General features: G+C 40.3%; 1 protein-coding gene across 28 annotated transcripts in view; it reads right to left on the minus strand.

The window, feature by feature from the left end:
* stxbp5l (syntaxin binding protein 5L) overlaps positions 1-22562 on the minus strand; it is a 546418-nt gene that overhangs the window by 317162 nt on the left and 206694 nt on the right. For all 28 annotated transcript variants that reach the window (XM_087992753.1, XM_087992749.1, XM_087992757.1 and 25 more), the window contains exon 5: positions 10673-10807. In XM_087992753.1, coding sequence (XP_087848879.1) covers positions 10673-10807 — 135 coding nt within the window. The remainder of the gene's footprint in view (positions 1-10672; positions 10808-22562) is intronic.

Below are 22562 nucleotides of genomic sequence, written 5' to 3' on the forward strand. Positions count from 1 at the left end.
GAGGAGGTATAGGTGAAATGTTGCTTCACCCAGAAAGACTCTTTTTGCCCTTCGATGGTAAGCAAGGAAGAGGTGAAGGGCAGTTTTTGCACCTTCTGCAGTTCCATGGGAAGGTGCCATGAGGAAAGGGTGTGGTGGTAGTGGTTGTGAAATAGATTAGGGTGTCCCGGAGGGAACAATCCCTGCAAAATGCAGACAGGGGGAGTGAGGAGAAGAAATGTTTGGTGGTGGCGTTCTGCTGGAGTTGTCTGAGATGGCGGGGAATGATCCTTTGAATGCGGAGGCTGGATGGATGAAAAGTGAGGATAAGGGGAATCCAATCATGCTGTTGTGAGTGATGAGAAGGGGCAAGGTTGGAATCACAGGTGATAGATTGGATGCGATTGAGGGTCCTGTCAACCACAGTGGGTGGGAAACCTCGGTCATGAAAGAAGTAAGCCATGTCAGCAGTGTTGTCATGGATGGTGACATCATCTGAACAGATACAATGTAGGCAAAGGAACTGGGAGAATGGGATGGAGTCCATGCAGGACATGGGTTGTGACAAGCTGTAGTGAAAGCAGTTATAGGAGTCAGTGGCTTTGTAGTGGATAGCAGTGGCCAGTTTATTCCCTGAAATAGAGACATAGAGGTCAAGGAAAGGAAGTGTTAGAAATGGATGACGTGTATGTTATAGTGGGGGGGAAATTGGAGGCAAAGTAAATGAATTTTTCAAGTTCCTGATGGGAGCATGAAGTGGCACCGAAACAGTAGTCGATGTACTGAGAAAGAGTTGTGGGAGGGGGCCAGTATAAGACTGCTCCACATACCTCATCAATAGGCAGGCATAAGTGGGACCCATGTGGATGTGCATAGCCACTTCTATGACTTGGCAGAATTGAGATGAATTAGAGGAGAAATTGTTCAGTGACAGAGCAAGTTCAGCCAGGCAGAGGAGAATAATGGAGGGTGGGTATTGTTCAGGCTTCTGATCAGGGAAGAAGCTGAGAGCTCTCAGACCATCATAGTGGGGAATGGAGGTATGGAGGAATTGGACATCCATGGTGAACAGGAGGTGTTAGGGCCAGGGAAATGGAAATTGTCAATATGGTGGAGGGCATTGGGGAATCGCGGGTGCAAGTGGCAGAGTGTGGACAAGTGGAGAGAGGATGGAGTCAGGATAGGAGGAAATGAGCTCATTGTGGCATGAACAGGCTAATATGAGGTAAAGTTGCAATCTTGAATCAACGTAGCACATGAAATGCTTAAAGGTGAAGTTTCTTAATGGAAGGTACACATTCACCATTTATAAGTGGGAAAGTTTTCATTCTGTTCAAATTGGAGCAGTTCATATCCAAATGCAGTAAGACTTGGATAATATCTTGGCTTCAGCTGACATGTGGCAAGCATTATTTGCACCACAAAACTTCCAAACAATCATCATCTCCAATAAGAAAAAAAATTAACCATTCAAGGGCAATACCATTGCTGAATCTCTCATTGTCACCAACTAAGGGTTATCATTGACAGAAAATGAACTGGACTAGCCATATGGAGAATCATTGTCATACAGCACGGAATCAGTAAGTACTGAAGCTACAAGAGCAGGCTACAGGCTAGGAATCCTGTTGTAAGTAACTCACCTCCTGACTCCACAAAGACTGAACACTACTCCTAATTGTCTGAATGAGTGCAGCTTCAACCATCCTCAAAAAAGCTTTATCAAAATTATCCAACACAAAGTACTCCACTTGATTGGCACCAAATCCACAAAAATTAATTTGCTATACCACCAATATACAGTAGCAGCAGTGTGTGCTATTTATAATATGCACTGCAGAAATTCACAAAGGCTCCTTCGACAGAATCCTCCAAACCCACGATTATTACCATCTTGAAGGATAAGTGCCGTAGATAGAAAGGGAAACTACTACCTATCGGCTCCTCTCTATAAAAAATGACTTCTCATGATTTTGAGTATTTCAATCAGATTTCCTCTCAGTCTTCTCTTATCCAAGAAAAACAGTCCAAGATTCTCAAATCTATCTTCATAACTGCAATTCTTGTAAACATCCTCTGCGCAAGACTTAGACAGCACTATGGCTTGGACTGATAAGTGGCAAGCAACATTCATGCCACTAGTTGCCAGGAAATGACCTCAAGAACTTGTGGTGTGAAATGGGTCTGGTTTAAGCAGACTTCTTTTATTATGTGCATCTTTCTGCAGCAATCTTGCATCTGTTTTCAACTTTTAGATTGCCTTGTTGGATGTTGTACACCAGCTATCTCTACTGGCAGCCTCTTCCTTGTACACCTGTGATCAATGACAACTAGCCTTTGAAATGTTTTTGAGGTGCACATTAGTCTTGCTTCTCAGAGCCCTCTCTTTGAGAAGGGCAGATTGCCTTTAAGAACAGATGGTCAGCTGCATCAACACCATATGTTCAGTTCCCTGTTGAATACAAAGGCATCCAGCACAGTATTAGCCACTCAGTCAAAAATGTTATCATGCATATGCGGTGGCAGCACCAAATCAGCATGCTGCTCATCTCCACCAGAACCAGTGCTGGTATGTGGGCATGACAGGCATGTCCTCACACCTGGGAAATAGGGAAAATTAAGGTTAGCCTAGCACTGCTGCTGGCTTTTAGGTTTAATCTTCACTTTCATACCTGATTTCTATGTATGCTATGTTCTCCATTGAATTGCCTCAATTCTAGTATCTGTCTTGTTCCTGCATTCGTTTTCAGCTCCTCCATAGAGATTTTGTCATTTTACTCAGTTACCTTTGATCAATTCTTTAAACTTCTCTTTCGATCCTGCTCTGTATTCAGCGCCAGTCACTGTTAAATATTTTGTTTGCTTCTCTACCTTTTAACAAGATGGTTTGTACCAGCTCCTCAAATTCCAACTACAATTTCCATTCTTACGTGCTCTATACCATCACACAGCTGTTCCATTGGCCATCTATGTTTCCATGAGAAGCTTCTTTACATTAGGAGTTGTGGGTTTTGGAATTCATGGTGAGACAAGAAATATCAACATTCAAGATTAGATTAGATAGGTAGACGAAGGAAAAGGGGTGAAGAGAACAGAGTGAGTAATTGTGATTAGAACCATTTGCTCAAGTAGAGGGTGAATGCAAGCACAGAATGCTTGGGCTAAACAGCCTGTTTCTATTTTTTATCTTCTAAATATTTCTATGTACATGCCAATCATCAGTACTTCACACTAACAATCCACTTTATCACGTTGTGTCTTTGTGTCAGTATCTTTTGACCAAGATTAGGGCTATCTGCAATACATTGACAATTGCAAAGTCAACATAAAATGTTCTGCAATTTCTACATTTGAGCTTGTATATTACATAATGAAATTACACCCAGTGATACACCAAAATTTCAGTTGGAAATATATACAGAGATTAATTCACAAACGTTACTATATGAGTTCCTTGCCACCTGGTACATCTTCTGATGTCTCCACAAAATTGAATGCAACTTTCCTCTGCACATATATATGCCAGATACATTACCAGTGATAGGCGAAAGTGAGGACTGCAGATGCTGGAGATCAGAGTCAAGATTAGAATGGTGCTGGAAAAGCACAGCAGGTCAGGCAGCATCCGAGGAGCAGGAAAATTGACCTTTTGGGCAAAAGTCTTTCATCAGTAGATTAATGACTCCTGGTGTGTAGACTCAGATTATTACCAGGATGGATGCAGATTGCATTGGGGATGCAGACTCTCACAGTAGTCCACCAATCTTTGCTTCAGCAGATTATTAAAACTGCTGAGGTGCAATGCCACCATGGAGCCAAAGCTTATTGCTATCTCTGAGAATGGCAGCATTCATCCTTGTACTATTGCACACCCTTGCTATTGCTTGTCAGCCAGCCAGCTCAAATTACTCCCAGTAGTTTGGACCATCCACACTGAGGCAACATTCAAGAAGGTACAACAATGCCTCTTCTTCCCCAAGAGGCTAAGAAAATTCAGCACATCCATAAGGATCCTCACCAACTTTTATAGATGCACCACAGAAAGCATTCCAACTGGATGCATGGTGGCTTGGTACTGCAACTGTTGTGCCCAGGACCGTAAAGAAAACTACAGAATGATGTGAACACAGCCCAGACCATCACACAAGCCAACCTTCCATCTATGGACTGCATCTACACTTCTCGTTGCTGCAGAAAGGCAGGCAACATCATCACAGACCTGTCCCACCCTGGTTATAATCTCTTCCAACCTTCTCCATCAGGCATAAGACACAAAAGCTTAACACACATGTACCTACAGGTTCAAGAACAGCTTCTTCCCCGCTGTTATTAGACTTCTAAATAGACCTCTTCAATTTCAAATCTAACGTTGATCTTGCTTTTTGTGGTACACATTTTTTGCAGCTGTAACTTTGTATTCCTCATTCTGTTCAATCACCCTATGATCATTGTGTCTTTGTATGTTATGATCTGCTGTACTGCTCGCAAAACAAAACTTTTCACTGTTCTTAGGTACAGGAGACAATAATACTTCAAATCAAATCAAAAGCCATGCCAGAGTGGTGCAGTCCAGCGCCAGGTCTTCAAAGTTTAGCATTCTATAATGTCAACTGCTCTCTTTCCCATTGAAAGTCAGCACCATTCCACTAACCATATGACAATTAGGAACACTAAAGTGCCAAACTAGGCAAGACTGAATGCACATGGGTGAATAGTTTTATTTTTCTGTTATGATTGACATATTGCAGGATGAAGTTATTGAGTGATATTTTTGCTGTTGGCCTTTATTGAGTGATGTTGGCCAGGGGATTGAATACTTGGGAGCTTGAACTGGATGTGCTGTTTGAAAATGATAAGACTATGTTGGGTGTGGTGATGTTTATTTCAACTGAAGCAAAACTCAATCTGATCCCTCTCTCTCTGCTCAATTATACATGGTAGATGTAGTTCCTTCTATTGCTCCAGGAGGCACTGTAACACTGGTTAGCCTTTCATTCCAAGGTTGTGAAGAATGCAAACTATCAAAAGCATGAAAATCCTCTCAGGCATGTGCTGCAGAGATCCTGCTGAATTATTTACTTTAGAGGATTGACAACTTGCTCTACATTATGGCTTTAAGGACCACTGACCTCATGACGTGTGTGGAAGCCATAGGTAGCTCTTGCCAGCATGCAGGCAACCTGTGGTGTGATTTGCAGGCTAAAACACAGTTGCTATTTCAGCTTATTGCAGGATAATAGCATAGTGGGTATTCAATGAGATGACCTCCTTCATTTGGTTACATGCCAAGTGCATGCTGACAATGGTAAGCGCCTGTGGTATCAATCCCATTGACATTGTGGTCCCTCTATTTTCGTGAATCCATGGCTTTTCCATCTTGCAAATAGTAGGATAAAATCCCAGCTCTTTCTCAATAGTGCCTCTGTTACTTTCCTGTTGCTTCTATGCATGGTGAACTGATGTCACCTGCTGCTGCCTTTATACACCCAGTATGTAGAATATAAGGGAAACAATGATCTTCACAGCCACGAGGAGGATAGTCTTCACCTGGTTTGCAGTTCCATGTCATTGTGAAAGAGGCAGCACAACTCCATCACTATCCCCTTTGTGAAGTGTAACCTGTTGAGGCACCGCTCCAAGCTCACTGTGAGGTAGAAATGGTGGTCAAAGAGATCCTTTTGGGATGAGCCCCTCTATACACACTCTGACTTGTCTGTCCTCACAAAACTTCCCCTCTTTTCCTTCTTCTCTGCATGTCTTGCTTATGTTTCAGTACACGTGATACTGTAAATGTTTTCTCCGTGTCTGTGCAATGCTATGCTATTGTTGTCTATCGGCTATTACAAAAACCTCCAACTTGCTCCAGAAATGCATGACAGTGCGACCAAGTTGCAAATGAAGTTTTTTTTTAACTTATGTGTGAACAGTTAATGTTTCTGAAAGCACTATGGTCCCTCATCAGCAGTATATCGGAACTGGTGCAATGTATACATGTAAATATACTCCTTGAGCTCAAAAGGTCGTGATCATGATCTGACTAATATGAATGGGTTGAAACAAGGTCAGTATACTAAAAGTGTCAACATTTATGCATGCTAATTTTCCTTATTCACTACTCAAACAAGAAGTGTTGAGAAGCAAGATGTATCCTGTTCTGCTACTACTTTAAGAGCCACATCACTTATAGCAAAGTGGGTATTCAAAAAGATGAACTCCTTCATTTGGTTACATGCCAAGGGTGCATGCTGACAGACAATGGTAAGCGCGTGTGGCATCAATCCCATTGATATTGTGGTCCCTCTATTTTCATGAATCTACATGCCTTTTAATTCTGGCTTTTCCATCTTGCAAATAGTAGGATAAAGTCCCATCTCTTTCTCAATGGTGCCTCTGTTACTTCCTGTTGCTTCTACACATGGTGAACTGATGTCAACCTACTGCTACCTTTATACATCCAGTATGTAGAATATAAGGGAAACAGTGATCTTCACAGCCACGAGGAGGATAGTCTTCACCTGGTTTGCAGTTCCATGTCATTGCAAATATAATAAGTGCTTTTAATTTAGTTATGCTGGGAATGCATATTTATATAGCACATGAAAATGCCTTTTTGTCCATCAAGTCTGCACTGGTCAAAAACAAGCACCTAAATATCCTAATCTCATTTTGTAGCACATGGCCCATAGCTTTGGAAGATGTAGCATCACAAGTATACATCTAAATACTTCTTAAATGTTATGAGGGTTTCTGCCTCTATCACCCTTAAAGGCAGTGAGTTCCGGATTTCCATCACCCTTTGGGTGAAAAAAAAATCCTCACATTTCCTCTAAACTTCCTGCCCTTATTTTAAATCTATGACAACTGGTCATTGATCTCTCCACCAAGAGGAAAGGTTGCTTTTTGTCTACCCTGTCTGTTTCCCGTATAATTTTAGATTTATCAATCATGTACACCCCCAGTTTACTCTGCTATAAAGAAAACAGCCACAGTCTATCCAAGCTGTCATCATAAATAAAACTGTCTAATCCTGGTAAATCTCCTCTGCATCCTCTCCAGTGCAGATGTGGACTGCACACAATACACTATCTGTGGCCAAACCAACAGTTACACAATTCCAGCATAATTTCGCCGCTCTTAAACTCTATGCCTTGACTAATAAAGGCAAGTATCCCATATGTCTTCTTAATCACTTTGTCTAGTGACTTTAAGAACTACCTGGGAAATACTGGAAGATATTGGACTATTGAATATTCTCTGGATTATATGTTTTTTTGGAAACTGAAATCATCTGTCTAATATGTGCTGTAAGTCATCTATGTTTTACTATACATAAAATGACTTTGGAGAAAAAATCCAAGCAAAATTTTCAAGGAGATAATGGATAGGATAAAACAAAGACTAGAAGGTTTTGTGGGAATGAGAGACATTTACGGTTGGGTATGTTGCTTCCAGAGGTGCCAAGGTTCATGATGTCTCAGATTGTGTTTTCCAGATTCTTGGGTGGTGGGGTAGTAGTGGGGTGGGGGGAGGAGGAGGGAGCAGCCCCAAGTCGTGGTCCACATAGGCACTAACGACATAGGTAGGAAAAGGGATGGGGATTTAAGGCAGAAATTCATGGAGCTATGGTGGAAGCTTAGAGCTAGAACAAACAGTGTTGTTATCTCTGGTTTGTTACCCATGTCATGTGCTAGCGAGGCAAGGAATAGGGAGAGAGAGGAGATGAATACATAGCTTTGGAAATGTGCAGGAAGAAGGGTTTTAGATACCTGGATAATTGGGGCTCATTCTGGGGTGGGTGCGACCTCTACAAAACAGGATGGTGTACACCTGAGCCAGAGGGGTACCAATATCCTGGGGAGGGGAGTGGGGGGGGGGAGGAATTTGCTAATGCTCTTCAGAAGGATTTAAACTAATTCAGCAGGGGGATGGGAACCTAAATTGTAGTTTCAGTGTCCAGAAAGTGAGAGTTTTGAGGTCAGAAATAAGGTTTCAAGGTCGCAAGAGTGCACTGACAAGCAAGGAAATGGTTCGAAGTGTGTCTAATTCAACACCAGGAGCATCTGAAATAAGGTGGGTGAACTTCAATGTACATGGAGACATGGATAGAGCAGGGACAGGAATGGTTTTTGCAGATTCCGGAATTTAGATGGTTCGGCAAGAACAGAGAAGATGGTCAAAGAGGGGGAGATGTGGCATTGTTAGTCAAGGACAGTGTTATGGTGGCAGAAAGGATGTTTGAGGACTCGTCCAGTGGGCTGAGGTTAGAAACAGAAAAGGAGAGGTCACCTTATTGGGAGTTTTCTATAGGCCTCCGAATAGTTCCAAAGATGTAGAGGAAAGTATAGCAAAGATGATTCTGGATAGGCGTCAAAGTATCAGGGTAGTTATTATGGGGGATTTTAACTTTCCAAATATTGAATAGAAATACTGTAGTTCGAGTACTTTAGATGAATCAGTTTTGTCCAATGTGCGGAGGAGGGTTTCCTGACACAGTACGTAGACAGGCCAACAAAGAGCGAGGCCACATTGGATTTGGTACTGGATAATGAACCCTGCCAGGTGTTAGATTTGGAGATGTGTGAGCACTTTGGTGATAGTGATCACAATTCAGTTATGTTTACTTTAGCGATAGAAAGGGATAGGTATACACCACAGGGCAGGAGTTATAGCTGGGGGAAAGGTAATTATGATGTGATTAGGCAAGAGTTGGGATGCATAGGATGGGAAAGGAAACTGTAGGGAATGGGCACAATTGAAATGTGGAGCTTATTCAAGGAACAGCCACTGCTTGTTCTTGATAAATATGTGCCTGTCAGGCAGGGAGGAGGTGGTCAAGCGAGGGAGCTGTGGTTACTAAAGAAGTTAAAAATCTCTTGTCAAGAGGAAGAAGGCTTATGTTAGGATGAGACATGAAGGCTCAGTTGAAAATTACCAGTTAGCCAGGAAGGACCTAAACAGAGAGCTAAGAAGAGCCAGGAGGGGACACGAGAAGTTGTTGGCAGATAGGATCAAAGAAAACCTGAAGTTTTCTATAGGTATGTCAGGAATAAAAGAATGACTAGAGTAAGAATACGGCCAATCAAAGATAGTAGTGGGAAGTTGTGTGTGGAGTCCGAGGAGATAGGAGAAGCGCTAAATGAATATTTTTCGTCAGTATTCACACTGGAAAAAGACAATGTTGCAGAGTAGAATACTGAGATACAGTCTACTAGACTAGACAGGATTGAGGTTCACAAGGAGGAGGTGTTAGCAATTCTGGAAAGTGTGAAAATAGATAAATCCCCTGGGCTGGATGGGATTTATCCTAAGATTCTCTGGGAAGCCAGGGAGGAGATTGCAGAGCCTTTGGTTTTGATCTTTATGTCGTCATTGTCTACAGGAATAGTGCCAGAAGGCTGGAGGATAGCAAATGTTGTCCCCTTTTCAAGAAAAGGAGTAAAGACAAACCTGGGAATTACAGACCAGTGAGCCTTACTTCGGTTGTGGTTAAAATGTTGGAAAAGGATATAAGAGATAGGATTTATAATCATCTAAAAAGGTATAAGTTGATTAGCGATAGTCAACACTGTTTTGTGAAGGGTAGGTCATGCCTCACAAATATTAATGATGTCTTTGAGAAGGTGACCAAACAAGTGGATGAGGGTAAAGCAGTTGATGTGATGTATATGGATTTCAGTTAGGCATTTGATGAAATTCCCCATGGGATGCTATTGTACAAAATACAGAGGCATGGGATTGAGGGTGTTTTAGATGTTTGGAACCGAAATTGGCGAGCTGAAAGAAGACAGAGGGTGGTAGTTGATGGGAAATGTTCATCCTGGAGTTCAGGTATTAGTGGTGTACGACAAGGATCTGTTTTGGGGCCACAGCGTTTTGTCATTGTTGTTAATGACCTGGATGAGGGCGTAGAAGAATGGGATGCGCAGCAATGTGAAAATTACGAGGTAATCTGTTTTTGGGACAGGAACATAAGAACAGGAGTGAGCCATGCAGCCCATCAAGCTTTCTCCACCAATCAATTATCTCCATATCCCTTGATGCCATATGTCTCCAGACATCTACCTATTTCTTTCCTGAATATCCTTAATGATTGAATTTCCAAATTCCTCATGGGTAAAAAATTCGAAAGATTCACCACCTTTGGAGTGAGGAAATTCCTCCTTATCTCAGTCTTAAATGGTCTACCGTTTATGCTGAGATTCTGTCCTCTGGTTCTCGGCTCACCAGTCAGGGGTAACATCTAATCCATGTCCACCTTGTCATAGAGTTTAAGAATTTTGAAAGTTTAATAGCTCACAACTCATTCTTCGAAACTGTAGTGAATACAGATCAGGTTTCCTAAATCTCTTCTCAAAAGACAATCCTGTCATCCCAAGGACTATTTTGGTTAGCTTTTGTTGTGCCCCATCATAGAAAATTATATTGGTTGAGTACATTGGTACAGTATTGCGTGAAAAATTATATTGTAAGCCACAGTTTTGTTTAAGAGTTCAATGGTCTACTTTACCAGAAAACTTATTCTTGAATGACTTTTGTTACAATGTATTGGTATTCCTAACAAAAAACATATATCTGATGTTGATCTATGCCTCTATGATCTATGAGGAAGAAAAAAAGCAAGGTAGACTGGTGCACAAAGATTTGACTTTCTTTCCACAATAATGGTCGTTATTTAGTCATGGACAATACTTACAGTTCTATTGCTTTATTCCACATTATGACATATCCCGATAGGACAAATGACTCGATATTCACAACGTATGTATTTCCTCGCTCTGTGCCCACATACAACCATTTACTCTGGAAAGGGAGATGGCAGAAGGTAATCCTAGATTAACAGAAACATGAGTTATAACATAAAATACTTCCAAAACTCATTAAAATAATACATTTTTACAAGAAAGAAAAATAATTTTCCCAGCGAGAAATTCATTTTATTTTAATCATGAAATGATTGGAAAACACAATTGTAATATCTTCATTCGTTTGGAAAAGCTAGTTGAGCTTCTGTAATCATGCACACGGAAGTCAGGTATAAGTGGATCATTAAGGTTGAACAAGCGGAGATGGCCAGGACCACTGAATTGGACGAAGAGTGGGAGAGCTCAATAAGGGCAGGTTGAGGGCAAAAAGGATAAAGAGGAGAGAGATAGAGAGAATAAGATGCAGGAAGGAATCAGAAGAGATGAGGGAGAAAGGGAAGAAGATGAAAAGAGAGAAACAATATATAGGTAGAATTGAGAAGGATGATGGAAGAAGGGAGAAAGGAAGGCTAGTTAAATCAACAAATAGCACAAGGAAAAGGTCACCAGATTTGGTTTGGTAAGGAAGCTGCATTTAAGTCCTGAAAATTATGCTTAAGAGTAGAAAAGTTGTTCAGGAAGCTGAGGGATAGTTTGGATGAATTAATGATTCTCAGTACATTTAAAACTTCACTCTTAAAATCCCAACTATTTAGCACGTGCCCATCTATTCATCACAATGTTCCTGCAGCTACTGACCTGCTCAATTGTGCCTTAACCGCCATCTTCACTGTCCTGATCCTTTCAAACCATTATTTCCTTTAAACTTGGCCATTAACCCTGTACAACCCACATCTCCACTCATTTAATTCCATAATTGACTGTAAACAAATGCTGCCATTTACTACCACTTCATGCCCTTCTCCTAGTCCACTAGGCTGAAGTTGTCTAAAGTTCTCTGTTGCTCCCGGTTTGAATTTGTATCTTTCCCTAGTTTCTCCCCCAATACATTTTTATCTCTTGGATTTCTATGTAAGAGAATTCCTGCTCTTCCTGGCCCCTCATCATCTCTACTACCTGGTATTACTGTGGTTTCCCAAAATAATAACTTGGACTTCAATAGACATTAATAAAGTCTCAATGGATCTCAAGTGTTGAGTAATTAATAATTGTGTCATTTTTCTTTATCTAATGTAATTGTATTTTGCATTACCCAAGTATATAGTTTCATTACTCAAAGCAAATTGTGTATCATAGGGATCCATAAAGTGGGTAACCCTAATTAAATAAAGTTCTTCAAAAAATTATCTTCAAAGAGAAATCAATTAACACTCCATGCAATTAAAAAGAAAACTTGACAAAGTTTATTGAGAGGATTGAAGAAGGTTAAAATCTATTGTGATAAATATAAGCTACATATCTGCCCAGAAAGCAGATATTGTCTTGGTTAGTTGCAGTTTGTTTCAGGACATGATTGTCTTGGTTAGTGGAGCATTGTATTAAACAAATAGAATGCAAATAGTGTTACATTTCAAGTGGAAAGCAGCTCACTTCCAGATCTTCTGAAAGGCTGTGCTGTTGCTGAGGGGCAAGACCACCAGAGAAAGGAAACTATATGTCTGATTAAACAAATGATTCCATATGTTTCTCTGTTAATTATTTGACAAGACACATGTATCTATCAAACAATTTAACCAGGAAAAGGAAATGGAAATTTCATGTAGGTTTCTGTCTTTTCTGCTTTCTGATTCCTTTTACTAAATATTTATGGATTACTGTGCTAAAATGGGATAATATTAGTTAATCAATGTCCTATCATCATAATAGATTTGGAGATAACATTGTAACGGTACTGCTAACCTTTCAATACGGTAAAACTATTCAGTCAAATTTATTGTGAGTCTCAGTCCTCAATTCGGAGTGAATTTAAAACATTAAAAGAGCTTAGTCAGAGCTATTAACTATTGATAGGGTCTTAAAATAAATATCCTTCCTCCCAGGTGTATTTAGGCTAAATATTTACCAACAGTAGGATCTGCTTGGCTATCTACCTGGAGGCAACCTCTTAATTGGCTGCCTCCTGGCACACAGTGCCAATTAAGACAGTGAGAAGGCTCTTGATGCTGCTGGCTCAATCAGACGGCCAGTATGTATGATGCTTCAGCTGCCTAACAGAGATAGTGGGGCAGATTAGAGACCTCAACAAAACCTCACTCTCAGCCAGCTAAATAGTGATGAAGTATTCAAGATGCCCGAGGACAAATGGTCACACCCATCAGACAGAAACCTGTCTAGTCGGATATTTGGGGCAATGAGGACCTTTTTTTTCCACAGTACAACTCAAATCTTTGGCCATTTGACCCTTTGACCCTGATGACAGCCTGGGAAACTGCAGGGAGGTCACCTCCATGAAAATTGCTTTCACCTCACAGTAAGTTGGGGAGAATGGGGAAGAGTTGGTCTACTACTAACAAAGTGCCAACTATGATGATCATGCTAAACTGTCCCTGGTAAGATCCTGAGTGGAGTAGTTTGGCTGTCCACCATTGTGGAACTGATAGCCAATTTGCATCTGGCCTGTCACTTGCACATTGCTGGGAAATTTGCCCAGTGGTAGTTCTGTGCTGTTATTCCTGGCACTCAGTGGCTGGTAGAATTCAAACCTTTGAGTCCACTGGTTTTCACCTTGAAGCAATGAAACTGGAACTCAAAGATGTGACTTGTAGGTTTATTTTCAGTCCCATTTTAAATGATATTGGTGGAAAAGAATTTGAAGCAAACCAAAACCTCAAAACAATTGAAAGATCTTATTATACTTCCCTCTCAGGATTTTTTCTTCTTAATTTGTTGTATGATAATTTGATTTGCCAACATAGTTAAAGATGGTAGCATTCAAAATTTCAAATGGTTCATCTGACAGAGTAGCTGTGGAGCCATTTGGATAGATTCTAACAAGTTTAGTTCTGTAATTTTAGAACCAAATAAAATTAGAAAATATGTAATAGCCATTTATAAGATGATTAAACCAAAATAAGAATTGGTACAACAACGTGCTTAAGAGAGATGCTTTCCAGAACCACGTATTCATCAATTTAACCTAAAAATCCACTATGACTGAATTTAACATAATAAAACATCCTGAGGAGCTTTCAATGTGAAATCAGTGAGAGGGGATCCCATATTTTGCAGACTTTCATAATTGATTTTGTTTCTCATGAAGTTTTATGGTTGACATGACATTTAGTTTCTGTTCCATATGTACCCAATTTGTACAACAGCAGCATGACAATAGCCAACAATACAATAATTTAGCATAAAAGGCTGGATTTGATACTATAAGTTAAGATCCTACTTAATTCTATAGTTCAATTATTAAGGACATGGTACAAAATTAATCTGTTTCTGAAAGTGAATAGATATCAGTCAAGGATAATAAAGTGTATGGGAATTCAGTCATAAGTGAATTATGAAAATCTTTTCCATGATTTAAGTCAAACACCTGCCAATGATTATTTGATTATTAAAGGTCATTTTTTCTTTGTTGAATGTTTCTTTTATCCAATTTCCCCCTCACATCTCTTGACTCCTAAAGCAATGACTTATTTTATGAATAGTGTCAGCGACAGCAGCTGCCAAGATGCAAAATGCATTTCTAAGTGTGAGAAACAAGCTGGAGTGACAGACCACGCAAGGTTCAAATCAAATTACCATCTGGTTATAAGTCAGGTGCTTATAGCTTGTCTTGCAGGGCCATGAAGGAAAACATATCCCACTAAAATCTTGTTACATAGTGATGAGTTCTTGTAGCTGCCACGCAGAAGGTAATTTGTCCAGTGTTAACATGATTTTCCTTTAAGTAATTGAAAAAGATGGCACGCCTGCAAGAATGACATATCCACATTGACCTTTCTATTCAATAGCACACTTAGTTGAAATAAAAATGTTCCTCAGGAGCCAAGTAATGATAAACCCCAATTATTTTGAATGCTATTAACACTCCAAAAATTGAATAATTAGTCCTTAGGGACTCAGGGAGAGAAGTAAGTAAGGCTTTCAAAAATAGATAACAAGGAAAAACAATTAGGATGGATACAATGGTTGGAGGTTCTTGTTTTGCATGCTAAATTCTTGGTGACACAACCCACTCAGCAAAGTGTGCTGATACTCAGGCCCCACAAAATTTAAAGATTTAATCAAACATCAAATCTCAATATCCCCAATTTATTTTTCTGCTGGTCTCAGATTAATAAAAAATACTTTATAACTTCAATATTTAACATGAATCACTGCCTATTGCAAATAAATCAAACAACAATATGAATTATCGACCTAATACTCAACTAGCTGGAATTTTAACCCCTTATTAAACACCTGCATACAGATGCAGACAGACACAGACAAACAAATGTACATGGATCAAACATAAAGAGTGCTGGAGAAACTCAGTAGGTCTGGTTGCATCTGTGTAGAGAAAATATTACTCATCTTCAGAATTTTTACTTTTAAATAAACATGATTGTTATGGATATTGGAAAGAATAATGTGGAAATGCAGTTCAATAGCAGTAGACTACAGAATTTAATGAAGTGTCCAGTTTTGACTCTTCCTAGTCATTCTTATTTCTGATCTTCGTATTCAAATCTTCTCAGTTCGTTGCTGAAGTCACTGGGTGGTTGTGGTGTAGACATATTAATTGCTCAATTTCTCAAATCACTGATTACAGCTAACAGCTTGTAGCAACTGGTAGAAGACAATAGCTATATATCTTTCAGTTTTTGGTTGTTTCACTGCAAAAAGAGTAAAGGAGAGATGCTGTTTTGCAATGTGGAGATATCTATCTCTACATTGTTAACATGCAAGCTGCCCAGGAGCCAGTTAGAGAGCTTTTATGCTGGTTATTTTGGCCCACACAACTGGCTCTACTTGAAAAACCAATCAGCAGCCTGTCTCTTAGTGATAACACACCCACTGTGCTACTGGGTCTCAGCTTAACCTCATTGCTTGAACAAAACAACAGTGTAAACACAACCCCAATGTGCTCCAGTAATTTGATTTTTCAAAAGAAAAGCAATTCCTTCCACAGTCCTTGGTTTAAAGCAGTCCTTTTCCCATCTTGGTACACAATTCAAAACAAGGAAAAGTAAAAGGTAATGTACTTCATACTGTATTCAGTAATACTTGTCACTGAACCTATGAAAAGTGTGCATTTATCCGCCTCATAAAAAGATAAATAGGATATGGACCTTGCGGTTGAATCGAAAACAACCATCACTGCACTCCATTTTATGAGAATATTCCATGTGCACATGATCTCTTTCAATTTAATGGGTCAAAGAAAAAACATCAGCTCTATATGTAATTTTATCAGATTCAGTAAAGCAATATAAATTTATGACAGAGGGTGGTATCCTCTCAGCCCTGGATGACATGGACATTGGCCAGTCAGTTGGGAAAACAGAGTGAAATCCAGAGAAAATATTGATGTCAAGAGATGAAAAGTCAGATTCTGCAATCACATGTTGAACACAACAAGAACAGAACCTCAGCAGTAATCAGCAAGAAGTCTATTTGCAATTACTTACATACATTAGCATTATCACCTCATATAGTGTCATTGATATGCAGTTTTCTACTCTTCCACCCACCAGATAGAAGTGAGATAGCGGCAATTCCAAATATTAAAGAGAGTGCAGGTACTTGGCTACTACACATTCCCACTTGGTCCTCTAGACCTCCACTTTAGACAGTTGTCACCAACAACTCATGACTTGCTCTATGGGCAGAAGCTGCCTGCATCCATGGACATTGGTACTTGATACATATCAGCCTCTGCGCACCCTTAAGGCACAACTCAGCCTCACTTAAAATATAGATCTGCACTTCAATGATGAACTTTGGAGTGTGATGTAAGGTTTTGATTTATCTACACAGTTTATTTTATAATTTGGATTGAAACGAATGGCACATGAACTTTGTTTAAAGGGGCTTAATGATTAACTTGTATCCAATTCTGTAAACTTGCTGACTTCTTTAAAAAAAAACAGTATGAGAGACATGGTTCCTGGAGGCTAATGAGAATTTGTTTACGTTGGGAGAGTTTTTTTTAAAGGGAACAAAGTACAAGGAACAAATGAACAGATGGCTCAGTGGTTAGCACTGCTGCCTCACAACGCCAGGAACCTGGATTTGATTCCATCCTCAGGTAACTGTCCATGTGGAGTTTGCACATTCTCCCTGTGTCTGTGTGGATTTCCTCTGGGTGCTCCGGTTTTCTTCCATGGTCCAAAAATGTGCATAATAGGTAGATTGGCTATGCTAAATTGTTGATAGTGTGCAAGCTAGGTGGATTTATCATGGAAAATGTAGTGTTATAGGGATGGGGTGGGTGTGGGCGGGATACTCTTTGGAAAGGTAGTTTAACTTGATGGGCTGAATGGCCTGCTTCCACACTGTAAAGATTCTGTGAAAGTAAACAGTTGCACTTTGGGTTTTCAGGTTAGAATGTCAGAGAATGATTTTTTTTTACTTGCTTAGGAGAAACACCCATACCTTCAAAAATATTTTTGGGTTTCAGTTTGGTACTTTTGCAATAGGATTGGCTGAAGCTGGTTGTCAGAATCAGTTACTCTTAAAGAAAGGAGATGACTTGGAATTGTTGAGAAATAGCTTACTTTAGTGTAAGGCATTAGTTTAAAACTTACAAACCACAAGTGCTTGGTGAAAGCCCTGAAGGGGTTACTTGAAGCTAGGAAAGTCTAAACTCTATTGCATGAAGACTCAAGGAAGAGGCTATCAGATTCTCAAGTCAGGGAGCAAATTAAACCCTGTATCTTTGATACAGAATGGAATTCTTTCTCGTGATTACTGTAAAGGAGTACTTTTGTGATTAATGGGAAGGTACTTTACTGGGTGTTGCAAAATCTTTAAATTTCTTTAACATTTAAATAATTTGGTTTATTTTATTTTGATTGTCATGTCTGGTGTGTAATTTTTTTTGTTAGAAGCTAATCTGCAGCATTGCATACTTGTTTTTTCAGTGATAGACCACCTCATTAAAACCAAGATCGATGTGATCTTTATCGCCAGATTTCTATCTTGAAACTGACTTGCAGAGTGATATCAGCTGGGAACATTACAGGAGTGCACCAGCACCCATCATTCTAATGCTGCTGCTCATGCACTTCGCACACAGAGTCAAGCTTGCATCTGATGGATTTAACCAGGAAGCATCTTATAGCTCCTCACTTGCACTCTTAGTATTCATTCCCTTTACACCTTTTTGAATGCTCTCAACAACTCTGCCCTACCTTGGCCTTTTTGTATTTTGCCACCTAAGGTAGATCTTAAAAGTTCACTCTAATTCTGTCTTGCCTTGCCATTTAGTGCAGACACAGAGCCAGACAGCTTGTCATAGTTGTCAGCAGTGATCAGGCACATTGCTATATAGACACATTGCTACATCAATCTCACACCTGCATTATTTGCCAGCAGAATACGAAGCAAATACACAACAAAAATGGCGGTGCCTGAAAATATAGGGGGAATGTGTCATGGTCAGCTGTGTCGACTCACAGCAACCAGTCCAGACAGTCATGGTAAGTCAGTCAGGGAAATCCATCCAATTAGTCAAGAGTGTAGATCATGTTCAGTACTGGAGGGCTGTCCACTTAAAGTCAAAAGGAGGTTATCAGGGGTCACTCCAGTGGTTGAGAAGCTGGAAAATTCAATTGTGGGGATTTGAGGCAGCATGCTGGGATGTAGAGAGGATAATAATTATGAAGGAGACAATTAAACATATCGGGGGAGATGACAGAGAATGACAGGAAAAGGGGTAATATGGGAGTGAGAGGTTATCGACAGCATGTCCTTGGTTTCGATGGGTGGGCAATGCACAGCCATGACTGGCATGATGACATGGTATACCTGGGACACAGGGATAAAGCGTGGAGGTGAACTGTTAAGTAAAGAGGTAGGGTGAGAATGTGGGAAAGATCAAAGCAACATTACAGATCAATCCCACTAATGGTCATGAAGTCTCAGTAATGATTTGCGGACTGTAAAGATTCATTGTAGTTGCCAAAATAGCAATTAACTTGGAAGAATCCATGGAGCAGATGCTGTTTTATTCACACCTTGGCTGATCTACTCCAGGCATTAACTTCCCTTTTGTGTCAGGTTCTCATAGCCTTCAACACCTCAATATTTCAAAAATCTGTTTATCCCCTCCTGAAATACTTGCACTGACCGGGCCTCCACAAATCTCTGGCATAAAGAATTCCAGATATTCACTAAACTCTAGGAGACAAAATTCGTTTGCATTTCACTTTTAAAAAGAGTCTGTAACTATGTCCCCTAGTTCAAGATTCCCCATTAGTGGAAACAACTTCTCAACATCTACCCTGTTCAGGACCCTCAGAATCTTGTAAGATCGCCCCCCCCCCCCATTTTTCTAAACTCTCATTAATAAAGGCCTAATCTGTTTAGCCATTCTAGACAGCCCGTTCATTCCAGGAGCCTAGTAAATTAGTCTAGTTAAACCCTTTTGAACTGTCACAAATGCCTTGACTTAAATACATATCATTTCTTAAATACAAGCACCAAAACGGTACATGGTACTGCAGGTGCAGTCTTTCCACCATCCTACATAGTTATAACTAGACTTCCCCAACATTAAACCTCAACCTCCTGGCAATAAAGACCAAAATACCTTTTTATTGCTGCAAATTTATATTTACAACAACATCATCGTGCCACCTAAGTAAGCTTAGAAGGTCTTCTTCTTCCTTTCTTTTCCACAATGTCTAGGTGCAGTCTGGGCTCCACAGCTGAGGGACAGGGGGCCTGCCATACAGTGGAGCTTGTTGGTCTCGATGTTTTGGTTGGATGGCCCCTTGGCATTTGTGGCTAGAGGACCCAAACACAGAGTGCGCCATGCCCAGGTTCACCCTCCCCAGTTTGAATTCCAGAGAGTTGAAGTGTCCTGAGAGGGCAATTCTGGATATGTATATGGCTCCCCTCTGGCTGGGTGCCCATTGGCACTGACCTGTCTCCTTGTTAGGAAGGAGCACATGGAGTGAGGTCAAGGTTCTTCGTCCCTGTCACCTTGCCATTGTTGCTGAACATCAATAAGCGATGGGCTTCAGGTCTGTGTGTATATATATCCAGCAATCTTTGAGATACCTGAACTAGGTTCTCCATTGTGGCCACCAACCTGCCTATATAAGCAGCCAGATATTCTAGAAGTAGAACACTACAAACAGTTTTGGTGGAGTCCGACAACCTTTGAGTCAGTTTGACCAGTGTCTCCCAAAAACCTGCTTATTGCTCCTCTGTCTTCTTGTGAATATGATGTTTTCAATTGCCAGCAGCAACAGATGCTCTCCAGCCTGGGGCTAAGCAAGTGCCTGGTCTCCAGCAGCCCTCCAAGTCCCATTGGCTTGGGATGTTTGCTAATTAAGCAGTTTCAGAGACATAGCAGTGATGTACTCACCAGCATGTGCTTTAATGCAGTTAAATATCCATGGAGGAGACAGTATCTGAGCTAGTGGAGGGTGCAGGAGACAGCCTTGCCAGTGCATGGCACTGAGAGATCTGTGGCTTCTTCTTCTATCGAAAATAGGAACAGGTTAGGCCGTTTGGCCCTTTGAGACTGCTCCGCCATTCAATATGATCATGGCTGATCATCCAACTCAATAGTCAGTTCCTGCTTTTTTCCATGTATTTGATCTCTTCAACTCTATGCTATTTCTTGAAATCATACAATGTTTAAAAGCAAACTATTGTGGATGCTGGAAATCTAAAACAAATAAAGAGAATGTTGGAGAAACAGAAGTTCTTGTTCTGTTCAGTTCTGTTCTGAAAAAATAATACCAGACCCAAAATGTTAACTCTGTTTCCCACTCCATCGATGCTGGCAGACCTGCTAAGTTCCTCCAGCATTCTCTGTTTGTTCCACTATCAATATTGGCTCTACCTGTCCTATTGTGGGCTGTTATCTCCTGGAATGAGACAAAGGAAGAGGTTGAGTGATATGAAAGTGACTGGCACAACTGTTAGTATGGTGCAGGTGGAGAAAGGTGATGGGTATCCTGAGTATGTGAGTAGGCAACATAGATGGTAAGCAGGGTTAGAAGTCTGGGTGGATTGGGTGTGTGAGAGCGTGAGTGAAAATGTAGCATGTAATTTGAGAGTGGTAGACCATGAACCTTGGCAAAATGATAACTTTGGACCAGGCTGCCAGGCTGGTGGTGGTCTCCTCTGCGGTCATAGGATGACGCTGTTGTGCACAATCCCATCCAGTAGGTCCTCCAGATTCCTGTTGGCAAATTAGGGTGTTTACTTGTCTCTATCTCCACCTTTAGGGCAATTCACAGTAACTGTGCATGGCAACTCCAGAGTGAGAGTATGTAATCTGGTGGACAACTGTATTTCAATATAGTGACAGTGCTAGGAATTCTGAGTGGTCCTGGTAGTCGTGAGCACTTCCACTTCTGATGAGAGGGAAGATAGGATCAGAAAGGTGCCATACAGGTATTGTGCATTTGTAATGAAGTGCATTTTAGTGAATAGTGTGAGGAAACTCACTAAGGCTCATAGAGAGAAACCCTGAACGAAACTCCTGGAAGTTGACACTTGTCTGATATCTGGTAAAATTCAGCCCAGTATGTCAGTATGCCTTTTAGATACATGTTCATGAAATCATCATTGTATTATCGCGAAGAGTGCAACTATGCCAGTCACCATTTAATTCAGGCCACTTGAAGCTCAACACTCTGACAGAAGGATGCTGCTCTTTGTATTTGAATAACTTAACAAACATATATATGCCTATTAATGTAATATTTGTAATTATTACTGAGTTGCAATACTGTTGGATATTTCAATATCCTGTTGCCCACAGTCTAGTTTCTTTTGTTACAAGGGATAACATAAACTTTGCTGCATCAGGCAAAGATACACTGCTGGAAGTAAAATAGACATCTGACTCTGTCTCCTATTATCAACCATTAAGCATAAAGTAGATAAAATAACAACTTTCAGGACAAACAGCCCACCAGTAATACAAATTTAATCAATCTTTCAAGCATTAGCACCTTTATATTTGAAACTGGACAATGAGAAATTTTCAATCAGGTTTGTATTCCTGTTAGCATCAGATTAGGGTATTGAATGCAGAAGGATTAATACAAATCCAGAAGTCGGAACACATGGTTATAGAGTGTATATTAAAGGATCTTCCAAAAAAAGATGTGTGGCTCAGTTGCTCTCAAATCCGTCTGACTGATTGATAATTGCATCTGTGTTGACGATCAAATATATTACGTCAAAAAGGTTCACTGGAAAGTTTGAACTGAATGCTTAGAATTTGTTTCAGTTACTTTGAGCAGCCTGGTGTTACAGGAAATGAACGGATAACATGTATTGCCACTCTTCAATTTTCTTTCCAAAATGCGTAACTTCACACATCTCTACTAACTCCATCTGCCATATGTCTGCCCATTATTCTAGCCTGGTAACATGCTCCTGAAATCTGTTATTTGTCTCACTGTTTGTACATAATAATGTCTTTGACGAATATATTGCATCACCCTGTGTATGTTGTAATAATTAAAAACTTATTTGTCAGATTCATGGAAACAATTACAATAATAAAAAAGTAGAGAGCAGGCAAATATCAACGCAAGAAGTTATACTATTTATACAGATATGGAATCTTACAGCACAGAAGGCAGCCATTCAGCCCAATGTGTTTGAGTTAGGAACTTGAAAAGGCCATCCAATTAGTCCCATTCCTCTGCCCTTTCCCCACAGCTTTGAAAATATTTCCCCTTCAAGCATTCA

This window comes from Chiloscyllium plagiosum, unplaced genomic scaffold (genome assembly GCF_037043375.1).
Source record: "Chiloscyllium plagiosum isolate Xiang-an unplaced genomic scaffold, Cpla_swu_hap1 HiC_scaffold_12, whole genome shotgun sequence".
NCBI classification, from domain to species: Eukaryota; Metazoa; Chordata; class Chondrichthyes; order Orectolobiformes; family Hemiscylliidae; genus Chiloscyllium; species Chiloscyllium plagiosum.